This window comes from Sabethes cyaneus, chromosome 3 (assembly GCF_943734655.1).
Source record: "Sabethes cyaneus chromosome 3, idSabCyanKW18_F2, whole genome shotgun sequence".
NCBI lineage: Eukaryota > Metazoa > Arthropoda > Insecta > Diptera > Culicidae > Sabethes > Sabethes cyaneus.
Window position 1 is genome coordinate 31,090,625 of NC_071355.1, and position 13,233 is coordinate 31,103,857.

The following is a 13,233-nucleotide window of genomic DNA, read 5'->3' on the forward strand; positions in this document are numbered from 1 at the left end:
CCGTCTGTCCAGTCTGTCTGTTCAGTCTGTCTGTCTGTCCAGTCTGTCTGTCCGTTTACTGTTCGTCTGTCCGTCTGTCTGGCTGCCCAGTCTGTCTGTCTGTCCAGTCTGTGTGTCTGTTTAGTTTGTCTGTCTGTTCTATCTGTTTGTCTATCTGTCTGTCTGTTCAGTCTGTCTGTTTGTCTGACTAATCCGTCCGTCTGTCCAGTCTGTCTGTCTATCCAGCCTGTCTGTCTGTTTATCTGTCTATCTGTCTGTATGTCTGTCGGTCTGTCTGTCTGTTTGTCTATCTGTGTATCGGTCTGTCTGCCTGTTCAGTCTATCTGTCTGTTCAGTCTGCCCAGTCTATCTGCCTGTTCAGTCTGTCTATCTGTCCAGTCTGTCTATTTGTCCAGTCTGCCTGTCTGTTTATCTGTCTATCTGTCTGTCCAGTATATCTGTCTACCCTGTCTGTCTGTCCTATCTGTCTGTCCTGTCTGTCTGTCCTGTCTGTCTGTCTGTCCTGTCTGTCTGTTCTGTCTGTCTGTCCTGTCTGTCTGTCCTGTCTGTCTGTCCTGTCTGTCTGTCCTGTCTGTCTGTCCTGTCTGTCTGTCCTGTCTGTCTGTCCTGTCTATCTGTCCTGTCTGTCTGTCTGTCATGTCTGTCTGTCTGCCTGTCCTGTCTGTCTGTCCTGTCTGTCCTGTCTGTCTGGTAAGAAGGTAATAAATTGTCAGAACAATAAAAACCCGATTTAATCCACCTAGTGGTGAAAGGAACCTTTGTTATACGGTTGGTTTACATAAAATTTTTGAAAATTGAATAAGTTTAGAAAATTTGAACAAAATAGGAACACTTTTAAATTTTGATAGATCCTTTTTCCGTGAAATTGCCGAGTAAGGATAAGTAAGTTGTTATTAATCTGAGTAAGTGCAAATAAAAGTAAGTTGTAAGTGGAAATCTTATCCTTTAGCATATACATTGTCTAGTAAAGGTCTAGTTTATAGGTTTTTGAACTATGTATAGTTTCCTGTAATGCCATTCTATTTGAATCACATCAATAGAGTTTTCTTGAATAATTTTCATCAATTTTTATTAACTCACGCTGTTGTATTTTATACAACACGTGTAGGTTTTTCAACGCCATATTGTTATAAAGTTATAAATCGTTGTTTAACTAACGTATATTCTTCAACAAACTTATTGTGAGCAAAATATTATAATTATTCAAAGCATTAATAATTAAAATTGTTGGAAAAATTTATGCAGCAAAACTATCAGGAAATGTTAAATGTTTAAAATGTAGCCGTCTGCTGGTAGTCGAGTAATGCGGAGTCAAAATTAGGGTATTTTTTTTATAATCAAAGTTCCACAGATCCTAAACTAGCAAACATAGAGGTATACTATTTTCAGCAACGTTCTGTATTTTTACTATTTGTACAATTTTGTAGTTCATGAAAAAGTCATACAACAATTACAAAAAGAGCAAAAATAGAAAAACTGATTTTACAAATTCATATACAATAAATTGGATATTTCTATCTTCGCTGCAGAGATAGAAGATTAGTGTCTTTAGCAAAATTTCTTGTAATAATATGTTCTATAACTTTGCAGAACACATCAATGTGTTATATTGACACTGAAGTTTTCTTTTATTTTCTTTTAGTTTCTTTTATTTTTTTATTTCACTTTTAGGGGGATTGATCAAAATTTAAATTCCACCAGACGATAGAGCTTTCAATTTCAAGAAACTCTTTCAAAGGTTCGGTAAACCTAAAACCAAGTTTTCCCAGTCAAAACTCTAGTGCACACGTTTTCTTTGGTTTTGCGCGCGAGTAACTGTGTTACAAAAGTTGGCGCGAGTGTTCGAGGGTTAATATCTTTTAACCGGTACAACCAATTCTTATGCAATTTTGCATATATATTCGTAGTGTCAAAACCTCTCGTTTGATATTAAAATAATTCAAATTAGGTAAATTATCTTGGTTAAAATCATTATAAATTATTGTTAATTTTGGTGTGGTGTATACGGTTGCTCATAACTTTCAAACTAAACGTCCAATCAAAAAACCATTCAATAGTGATCTATTACGATATATTATCTTTCAAATGAGACTAATAGCGCATAAATTGGTTTGGCCATCTCTAAGAAACAGGCGATAATTATTACCTTGTCAAAACAGGTTTTTTAAGCATAACTTTTAAACTACTTGTTTGTTTTCAATTAAAAATTCCTGAACAATTTAGCTTTAATAAGGGCTTTCATTTGATACTAAGATCGTTGAAATCGGTCATGTAGTTCCGAAGAAATCCGTGTCACGTATTTTTCACATTTTTGCTTATAACTTTTAAACGAAACGTCGTATCACGAAGCAACTCAATAGTGATCTACAAGACAATAACACCTTTCAAACAAAAGTAATAGCGAACCATTCGGTTCAGCCATCTCTGAGAAACAGGCGATAGAAAAAATCATTACATACATACACACACACACACACACACAGACATTGCTCAAATCGTCGAACCCTATCGATTGGTATATGTGACTTGGCCCTCCGGGCCTCGGATCAATTTCGTGTTTTTCGACCAATTTTTAAACCTTTGTTATAGTATAACAAAGGTAAAAATGTAGAAGACATAAAAAAAGTCAAAGATTATCATTGTGATGATGATGATGACGAGCTTGATTTGTTTCTTTTTTAAGGGGAAATGAGCAGTCATTAACTTTTCGTTAGAAAGCCCAATTTGGGAAGCAGACTTTGGGCCAAAACAGGGGCTCGGTTTTCAGAAATTAATGCACTGTATTCTTTTTTCCAATCTGAGTGCAGAGAATAGGTATATTGTTACGAACAGAATTTTTGTTTCAGTAGTAGTAGTAGTAGTAGTAGTAGTAGTAGTAGTAGTAGTAGTAGTAGTAGTAGTAGTAGTAGTAGTAGTAGTAGTAGTAGTAGTAGTAGTAGTAGTAGTAGTAGTAGTAGTAGTAGTAGTAGTAGTAGTAGTAGTAGTAGTAGTAGTAGTAGTAGTAGTAGTAGTAGTAGTAGTAGTAGTAGTAGTAGTAGTAGTAGTAGTAGTAGTAGTAGTAGTAGTAGTAGTAGTAGTAGTAGTAGTAGTAGTAGTAGTAGTAGTAGTAGTAGTAGTAGTAGTAGTAGTAGTAGTAGTAGTAGTAGTAGTAGTAGTAGTAGTAGTAGTAGTAGTAGTAGTAGTAGTAGTAGTAGTAGTAGTAGTAGTAGTAGTAGTAGTAGTAGTAGTAGTAGTAGTAGTAGTAGTAGTAGTAGTAGTAGTAGTAGTAGTAGTAGTAGTAGTAGTAGTAGTAGTAGTAGTAGTAGTAGTAGTAGTAGTAGTAGTAGTAGTAGTAGTAGTAGTAGTAGTAGTAGTAGTAGTAGTAGTAGTAGTAGTAGTAGTAGTAGTAGTAGTAGTAGTAGTAGTAGTAGTAGTAGTAGTAGTAGTAGTAGTAGTAGTAGTAGTAGTAGTAGTAGTAGTAGTAGTAGTAGTAGTAGTAGTAGTAGTAGTAGTAGTAGTAGTAGTAGTAGTAGTAGTAGTAGTAGTAGTAGTAGTAGTAGTAGTAGTAGTAGTAGTAGTAGTAGTAGTAGTAGTAGTAGTAGTAGTAGTAGTAGTAGTAGTAGTAGTAGTAGTAGTAGTAGTAGTAGTAGTAGTAGTAGTAGTAGTAGTAGTAGTAGTAGTAGTAGTAGTAGTAGTAGTAGTAGTAGTAGTAGTAGTAGTAGTAGTAGTAGTAGTAGTAGTAGTAGTAGTAGTAGTAGTAGTAGTAGTAGTAGTAGTAGTAGTAGTAGTAGTAGTAGTAGTAGTAGTAGTAGTAGTAGTAGTAGTAGTAGTAGTAGTAGTAGTAGTAGTAGTAGTAGTAGTAGTAGTAGTAGTAGTAGTAGTAGTAGTAGTAGTAGTAGTAGGGGAAAGCCACCATCATTTCAAGGACTTGCCAATGTATGTGGGTAGAATTACAGTAGATCCAAATTTGATTAACAAATGAATTTCACACTAATGCTGTTACAGAAGGGCCAAAAGGGATTGGGCGGACCCACAAGCAGAGGTACTTGTGCGCATTCCGGGGTTATAAGAGTCGCCTTCCAGCATTAGGATCCTTCCATGTAATAATCAATTTCGCTGTACCAACTTTAACCCACGTGATGATTTGTTTTGAATTGAGAAGTGTCATATTTGCTTCAGACCTTAAGGACTCAGGTTGGCAATCCACTCCATCATCCAGCCTTCCACATTTATGATATCAATAATAATACTGTTAACAATATGATATTAAGACGAAATGCGGTGTATATGGTAAAAATAGAACAATCTCACCAGCAGTCCTTCGTATGGAATAGAGTAGCGTCCTTTGAGGTTCCATTAAGTGCTTCTAATAGTTAATTTAATTTTGCATTCTGGTATCCATGTGCAGTATTAAGACTCGTTTTGGCCAAAGTTTTTACTATATAGCAGGAGATGCTTGAGCTAAAACGAAAAAAATAATTAAAATAACTTATTAGGCTTCCCGATCAGGAGGGCATAACAAAATTATAACTGATCCTGTTATTTTTCGACCGATTTTTTGCTAACAACGGCTGTTATAATTTAGCTACTGCAAGTGGTTAAAATAACTCAAATTCTAACAAAACTGCTTAGCAGTGATAGCAAAAATATAACAAAGTTTGTTATGTTTTGATCAAAATTATATCAAAATTTGTTACCATATTTCTAACAAATTGTGTTATAATTTTGATAAAACAAAAACTTCTTTACCTCTGTCTACTATGTCGACATTTTCCCGACCTATTGTCAAAAATAGTACAACTATTTATCGGGAACATTTACAAATAGCAACAAAAAAAATTTTCGCACATTCTTTCAATTTCAAAAACCGCACCCTTTCAGTCGGAATTGAACTCACGACATACCGCACACGATGCCATCGTCTTAACCACTGTACCAGAACTACTCTTGAATGTAGGTAGTTTAAATGCTCATATGATTTGACCGATAGCTTATTCTGTCAGTTGTCAGTTTTTGCTGTTCGAGCTGTCTATAAATAGATCTCTTTTGGTACGAGACTGTGATCAAGAAAAAGAAATCGAATCCGTTTTATCAGTATTGCACCGTTCTGACAGTGTTGCTCGAAGTGCTTTCAAATATTCAAAACCAGAAAATAAATTGAAGTGAACCTGGCCATTCAAACTTTGTTTTTACTGAGTTTTATATTTCAGGTTTTGATTTTATAAATGTTATTGCTGATTTTGGTAGGAACCAACCACAGTAAAGATTAAAAACAATTATGAACCTAATTATTTTAATGATGCGTGGAAGAAAATATTTCTCAATTATACGAGGTTTTGTTAGTAAAGGATTGGAGAAAACACTTGTTGCTTTTAAATTTTGTAAACAAGACGTAAACCGAGAAAAAACTAAAACATTTTATTTTATCGTTAATTATTTTTTCATAATGTGTTTGCTCGTTTACGTTTGGTTCCAAGCATCTACCAACAAAATAAAAGTTTGTGAGATTTTCTTTTTAATCCTAATTCGTTGTTCGTTTCCATTCGTTGTTAGAACCTAATAAAGTGCAGAAAATACATAAAAGATGGCTTAACAGGAGCGGCATTTTGCATCGAGTATATTTCTAACTGCAATAGTTTATGTTTTCATTTTATACACTTGCTGTTGTTGGAAGCTTAAAAAAATTGTTATCCAAATAAACAAAAAAAGTCTAGAACTGACGACAAAAATTGATAGAGATAAGAATTCGCTACATGTAATCGTTATTTCGTTCTGATGCACTGAAACTGAACACTGAAAACTGAACAACTAAATAGGACTTAGATTGCAATTTGCAATTGCACTTGAAATTAGACACGAAATTTTACTTTGAATTTCATTTGAAATTGCATGTCAAATGTACATGGTATTGGATTTGATATTGGACCAAAATTTAAACTTAAAATTGGACATTTAATTGGACATTCGAATTAAATTTAGAATTCAAATTGAATTCAAAATAAACATGAAATTTGACTTGAAATAGTACTTGAAATTTTACTTGAAGTTAGGCTGATATTGCATGTAAAATTTGGCTTGAAATCAGATTTGAAATTACACATAAAATTTGCGTTAAATTTTATAGAAAAGGTATGGCACGTTCCCCATTGTGTGTCCCGGGCACACCAGCGATGATATGTAACATTTTTAGTAGTGGCCAAAGCCCTAATTCTCCTATATAACTCAATGAGTTATAACTATCAGAATCTGTTACAAACTTGAAACTTTTGTTTTCACTTCCTAATCAGTTTATTTCCGATTTGTAACACAATGTGTTATAAATATCAGAATGTGTTATAAATTTGATGTTATCTTGTTATGCCCTCCTGATCGGGTTACCTATTAGCTAGGCCGTGGTGGCTCCGTCGTCTGCCCACAACCGTGGTTTTGAGACCAGGCAGCCGGGAACCACCCAGCATCGCACCTCCTAGCTTGGCTACTCAATAGAGCATTACCAGGTATGGCCACGTGGAGGCGCTAGGTAGGGGCTTGGGATGGCTAGAGCTATATTAGACGCTCCTCATTTGCCTTCCCCATTTCATACCCATGAACAGAATTTTTGTTTCTGGCACAAAAACTGCTTTTGAAATTTACAGTATCAATGATGACTCATTTTTCCTTAAGTGTGCTGGTGGTCTGGTGCTTATGAAATGTATCGTGCATCCCAACATGTGACTTAGACAGGTTCAGTTCTCATGTCAATACGTATTGCTTCAATTATTATGGGTTCATTCTAGCTAAACTTACAATCGAGATTGTTGCTGAATTAAATGTCGTGCATAGCTCTAAGCTGCAGCTTGCACTCGGAAAGTTGATGTTAACCTGTCATTAGACGACAGGCAATGTTTTCTATAGCTATTATGCAGCTTGTAGCCGATAAGGCTGGGAAAAAGATTTCCCAATCACTGCTATATCAATGTTAACCCTCGAATATTCATTGTGCTGTGATAGAGAGAAAGAAGACAATGAATACATTTTCATTAACAGAATCATTATTGACTACTGCTACTGCTACTGCTTAAACTGTGACTACCGCTTAAACTTTAGTAAAAGATTATCAATCCTTACTAAATTTTTTTATTAATTGGATACATCCCCTTTAGTTGTGGTCGTCGCATGTTCGAATCTCGACTGAGAGAGGCTGTAAGAGTCAATAGGATTGTAGCACCAGCCCCTTCAATTGTCCTGCACTCTTGCAGCTGGCTGCGAAGTCTGTCGTATAAAAACAGAAAGCCAAGTTTCGAAAGCAGAATGTAGCACCTAAGCTTTGCTTTTATAAAGAGATTGTTCATACGACACCAAGTAAGTCGGTTAACAAATTTTTCTAACTGCTTACTCAATGAATGAACACACAAACAATGAATATTTTCAAATCATCCGCATGCAATAGTTGGTATCTTGTTGGAATTATAAAAACACACGTCGTTAAAGTCTATGAGGCAAAAGAAACGGTTCTAACTTACTTCCCTGTGGAACACCAGACTTAGTTATTGCAAAAACTACCGGACTCGGAAGGGCCTCTGGCTTTACTGAGAGTTTACGATTCGTCTGAATAAGTATGTGTTCTGCTAGACGTAAAGAATGAAGTGAAAACATAGGTACTTGAACTTTAAGTACAGCATTAGCCAGTTAAGAGTTTACTTTTTCGCAATCGATCAGTGCGTTGAATTATTCAGCTCGTTGCCACCTTCTCGAAAAATCTGTTCATTAGATGATTCACAAGTAAGTTAATTTGCAAAGGATTTGTATAAATTTTTTGCCCTGAGCTTTTCGCACATCAGTTGGCACGATGTTGCACACCGAAAAGTCGAAACCATTCCGCCAGGAAGTCCTCTCCGTCGGGCTAATGTTCCTGCGGATCGTTGGGCTCTGGGGTACGGACAGTCGAAAGTGGTACCGCTTAATGGTAATTTGGTTCGTCATTATTACGCTGCCGCCGAAGATGATTTTGGGTTCCGGTAAGGACACCTTCGAATCCTTTGCGCGCAACGTAACGGAGGTCATATTTACCTGTGAGAACTGTGCGTGGATCGTTATTTTCGCCTATCGACGAGAATCGTTTCAGTTGCTTGTGGAAACTCTGGAATGCTTCCTCAACCGAGATTGGTCCAGTGAATTGCGAGTGCAAATCGAAACCTTTATCGGACAGATGCATAAATTAGCCAAATACTATGCCGTCTACATTGGTGTCATGTCGTTGTTCTTTATTAGCATCCCTATTGTGTCCACAGTGGTGAAGTTGTGCTACTACACCAAAGCAGAGCGGGGTGAATTCTTTTTGGTTACTGAAACAAAGTAGTAGATTACAAGAAAATTTAAACACAGTTTCAGCGAAACTTTTTTTTCTAGTTTTTATGGACTCGACACTCGACGCGATTTGGTACCCTATGTTATTTTTACGATCCTTGGCACCGTGGGCGGTTCCTGCTGTGGATTCACCGTGCTGCTCAAAGGCGTAATTGCCCAGGTCGCCATCCGATATGGGGCGAAATTGTTCGAAATAGTTTCCAAAAGGATCAACGCCATGGAGCAAATGGCTGAGCCGGACCAACGTAAACGTGAATTGCTGGAAATCATTGAGCTACATAATCTAGCGTTGAAATACTTGCGTCACTTGGAATTCACCATTAGTATCTCGTTACTAAACATAACGCTCAGCTGTTTGTTTATGTGGTGCTTGTTGATGTTTTACCTTTCAAAGGTAAGAAATTTGTTACTATTTTCTCTATTGGGTATTATCTCACAGCGGTTCTGCAGGATGCTGGCGGCCCAAATGGTGTTTGTGTCCTGATTCTTTTCATTGTAACACTGGTAGAGATGACTATTTACAGTGTAAATGGTACTAATTTACAGAATAAGGTTTGTTCTAAGCTAACTCGTTAAAAAATTTTATTTCATCAATGAATTTTTTTGTTCACTAATTAAGGCCTATGAAGTAGCAAATGCAATATACCAATACCCGTGGCATAGGGAATCGATTGGAATGCAACAAGCAGTAAGGTTTATAATACAGAAAGCCCAACGACCAGCCGGAATAACGGCCGGTAAATTTCATTACATCGATCTACAACAGTTGGGTTCAATGATTCAAGCTAGCTACTCTTACTATTTGATACTGAAGGATAGATTTTAACAAATGATACTTGGAAAGACATCATATTCTTATTTAAATTTTAGCGCTTTCAACATGAAAACATTTTGTAGAATTTATTGTGAATAAGAACTTTTTCAAATAGGCAAGAAAATAGAAATAGCAGTGCAGTGACATTTCGAATCAAAATTAACTAATTATCTCTATTTCATGATTTTCAGGCCGAAATTAATTTCTGTTTGAACATTTTTCAACCAAGGCCTTAAAGTTAGAGTGCTTTGGCCACAGTCGGAGCACTTAAAATTTTGATAGTGATTTTTTCATGGAATTGTTGTATATTTATGAGTTTTAGGTATCAATGATTGTTCTGTGCAATTTTTAGTGGTTGGCGAATGTAGGATTTTAGAAAACAACTGTTCCTTAGCACGTAGTTTCTTTTCGTGTCCAATATTTTGCTTTTGCTTTTGTGAGGAGGAGAAGTGTAACGAGCTGCTAATGGCTGTGAATGAAATGAGAGAGAATTTCTCACAACTCGTTCAGGTTAGTATTCGTTCAGAATTTCAATAAATATTCTTCACAATAATTGGATCCAGAGCTGCTTTGGCTCGTGTTCGACAGGTGTAGGAAATGAAACCGATTCCCAAGAAAAATGTACGTATTGCGTTTTGGGTTGTCCCAGTTGAGTATTTGTTATTACTGAAAAAATTATTTTGAAAAACAATTGTCCTGATTCTGCCTTAAGTTTTTGATTGTTTTAGAAATAAAAATGTTATTCAAGCGAGAAAAATATTCTCTAATTTGTAGGAGTTAGACTATTTGAGCAATTCAAATGCTTTGCTTGTAGATGGAATAAAAAGTCACTTCTTACATGTCACTGCCAAAAACTAACTACATGACCACCGTCGTTTGAAATTAATACAGCACCTTCCATCACCCTCGCACAGTCTTTGTTTCTCGTAGATGTTAATAATAGATTTTTTTCCGTCTCTGTTTTAAGTACTGTCTACGTTAACCCTCTACCATTCGTTTTACTTTTTGGGTCGATTCGAAGTTATGAAATTTATTGAATGTTTGAAAATGAAATAGAATTATTTGCCACAGATAGTTTTAGAAAGAACGGGTTTTCTATATGGTTGAATAATTGATTGGAACATGATTGATGAAATTATGACTCATAAGTTGCAGCGCCCAAGAGCGGGCGCGCTAGTGTACTGAGTAAACGCGTTTTCGAAAAACGCAAAAAAATCATCCAAATTTTAATCAAATCACACCAGGTTTTGGTTGTATTCGAAGATCTACTCTTATTTTTTCTAGTAATGCCAAAATATAGCAGAAAAAATAGAAAAAGTGGTCGAAAATTGCTTGTAAAAATAGTATGTCCGCACGCGTGTACTCAGTACACCAGCGCGCCCGCTCGTGTAACTTTTTCTGAAATGAAAAAAATTACTAGAGCGGGCGGGTTGCACAGTGGGACCATTCTGGAAAAAGACGGTCAAAAGCATTTTCTCGCTTTCCTGACGTTTTTGAGCTTAGGTATCTTCGGAGAAGTTTCTTAAAAAAGTATTCTGCATCTGTTGACATTTTCATAGAATTAAATATTAAAGGGATAACATATTTGAAAAAATTAACTTTTTACAGGAACTAGATAGCATGTTCATGTGTTCGGCAAAGTTGTAAAACTTTGAATTTCATTAAACTTTGCTGAAGATGCTAAATAACTGCATCATATGGTTTGCGAGATATAATCAACTTTCTATAATGACCCCCTTAAAATCAGTTTATTAAACTTTTTGTCACAAAACCTCATCTAACAGATTTGACATGTTCTACAAACTTTTTGATACTATCAAAATACGTAACTTTCTAGAAGGTGTAAATCGTTTGAACCGCCATAGAATATAGTATAAGTGTGCTAAAAATCAAGGCCGGGTCTGCTAGGGCATTTTGAGTTTTGCATTAATCGTTTTGGTTATTTCAATTATGAATTTACCTATGAGTTTACCGGATTTATTTGAAAATTTAATTGCACCGAGCTTTCACTTTACAGTAAGTGCCAGAAACACGACTATCATCGCGTCTGTTTACATTAAATCCAGTAGAATGTTGCCGATTAAAACTTTTTAGATAAAAGCGTGCACGTAAATGTTGAAGCTATGTTAACAGTAATATATCATGATTGTATGTAATGATTTAAGTAACCTGATTTCTGAAAAGAATATCGACAAATGAAGATGTTTTCAGAAGGTTCTCAATGACGTCGGATGCGTTGATTTCAACTTTAAGAAGACCAACAGTAAAAAATCAACGCGGTTGTTACCAGCAGCATACAAACTTTTACAAAAGTTCCAGAACGAAAGTAATTCTGCAACAGATAGTGAAGCAGATGTGGACGAGGTCCTGTGAAATTATTATGAACATATAGGAATAATAAAACCCTGATAACTTATTAAAACCAGCATATATGTATGTAATTCATAATCGAAATAACCAAAATGCTCAGACAGACCCGGCCGTGATTTTTGACAAACTTATACTATATTCTAAGGCGGTTCAAGCGATGCTAACTTTAGCTGCCAGTGGGTGCTTATTTACGGGAAAAATTACTTGTAAAAACGGTAAAATTTGTGCTTCAAATCAATTTTTAATGCAAATAAAGCAACATACGATATTTACATCTTCTAGAAAGTTACGTATTTTGATAGTAACAAATAGTTTGCAGAACATCTCAAACCTGTTAGATGAGGTTTTGTGTACAAAAAGTTTAATAAACTGATTTTAAGGGGGTCACGGCAGAAAGTCAATTATATATCGCAAACCATATGATGCAGATATTTAGCATCTTCGGCAAAGTTTAATAAAATTCAAAGATTTACAACTTTGCTGAACACATGAACATGCTATCTAATTCCTATAAAAAGTTATTTTTTGCCAATATGTTATCCCCTTAATATCTCCGAAGACTCTTAAGCTCAAAACCGTCAGGAAAAACGAGAAAAGACTTTTGGCCGCCTTTTTCCAGAATGGTCCCACTGTGCGTCGTGTACTGAGTACACGGCGGCTAATAGCTCAAGTTTGTGAAGAGATAGCAGGTTGGGATTTTCGAGTTGCTTATCTAGTCAAGACCCATTCGTTGATATACAACAAAGTTCGGAACTCATTCGCTAGATGGCGCTAATAATGAGCAAATTAATTTCATTTAGGAATATTTCGGAACCGTTTAGCAGCGGATGCTGAAGTTTAGAATTAGTCCCCTAGACGGCGCATGCGCTGAAATAAAATTCATTTAGCGATATCGCGGAACTGTGACGAGATAGAAGGTTGCTGTTTTCGACAAAGTTGTTTATCTGGTCAAGATACTTTTGCTGATGAGCAATAAAGTTGGAGGAACTGAGTCGGGAGAGGGCGCAGATTATGAGAAAATCAAAATTTTTTCAGAATATTGCGGAATTGTTATGATATAGAGCGCTACTATTTTGCTACGAAACGTTGGCGACGATTCGGAAGCCTCAAGCTAATCATCGGAGTGGAACTGTCGACCGGAAACTGCGTGGTAAGATTTTGAAGACCATCAAGAGGACTGTCGGACCATGATTTGGCCAGAAAATTCGGCGCTGCCCATAGTACCGGGAGAAGAATTCGACTCCGGGAAGGAATTAAGTCGTTTCGAGCGAGCAAACAGCCGAACCGAACCATTAAACAGAATAACCGGATGCTAACCAATTTCGACGGGTGTCTTCTGATGGACGATGAAACCTGTGTCAAGGCTGACTTCGAGCAAATGCCAAGTAAAAAATTTACTCGGGGGATGTTACAAATAAGACAATGACGTCGGAACAGCACCAAAAGGAGTGCCTCCTAAAACGAATTTTGCCGTTCATTCGATCCCACCACCATCTCGTGATGTTTTGGCCAGATTTGGCAAGCTGTCATTACAGCAAAGTCGTTCAAGAATGGTATGCAGAGAAAGGGGTACAGTTTGTTCCGAAAGACATTAACTCACCCAGTTGCCCCCAGTTCCGTCCTATTGAGAAATTCTGCGCAATCATGAAGAGGAGACTCAAGGCAAAGGGAAATTTGTCAAAGACATCAATCAGCTGAAGACCTGGTGGAAAAAGATAGCCAAA

At 36.4% G+C, this 13,233-nt stretch overlaps 1 protein-coding gene across 1 annotated transcript; it reads left to right on the forward strand.

The window, feature by feature from the left end:
* Nucleotides 1-7,807: 7,807 nt before the first annotated feature.
* LOC128739437 (odorant receptor 63a-like) lies at nucleotides 7,808-9,151 on the forward strand. Its single transcript, XM_053834924.1, has 4 exons — nucleotides 7,808-8,313; nucleotides 8,368-8,719; nucleotides 8,776-8,877; nucleotides 8,945-9,151. The coding sequence occupies exons 1-4, from the start codon at nucleotides 7,808-7,810 to the stop codon at nucleotides 9,149-9,151; spliced, it is 1,167 nt and encodes a 388-aa protein (XP_053690899.1).
* Nucleotides 9,152-13,233: the final 4,082 nt, after the last annotated feature.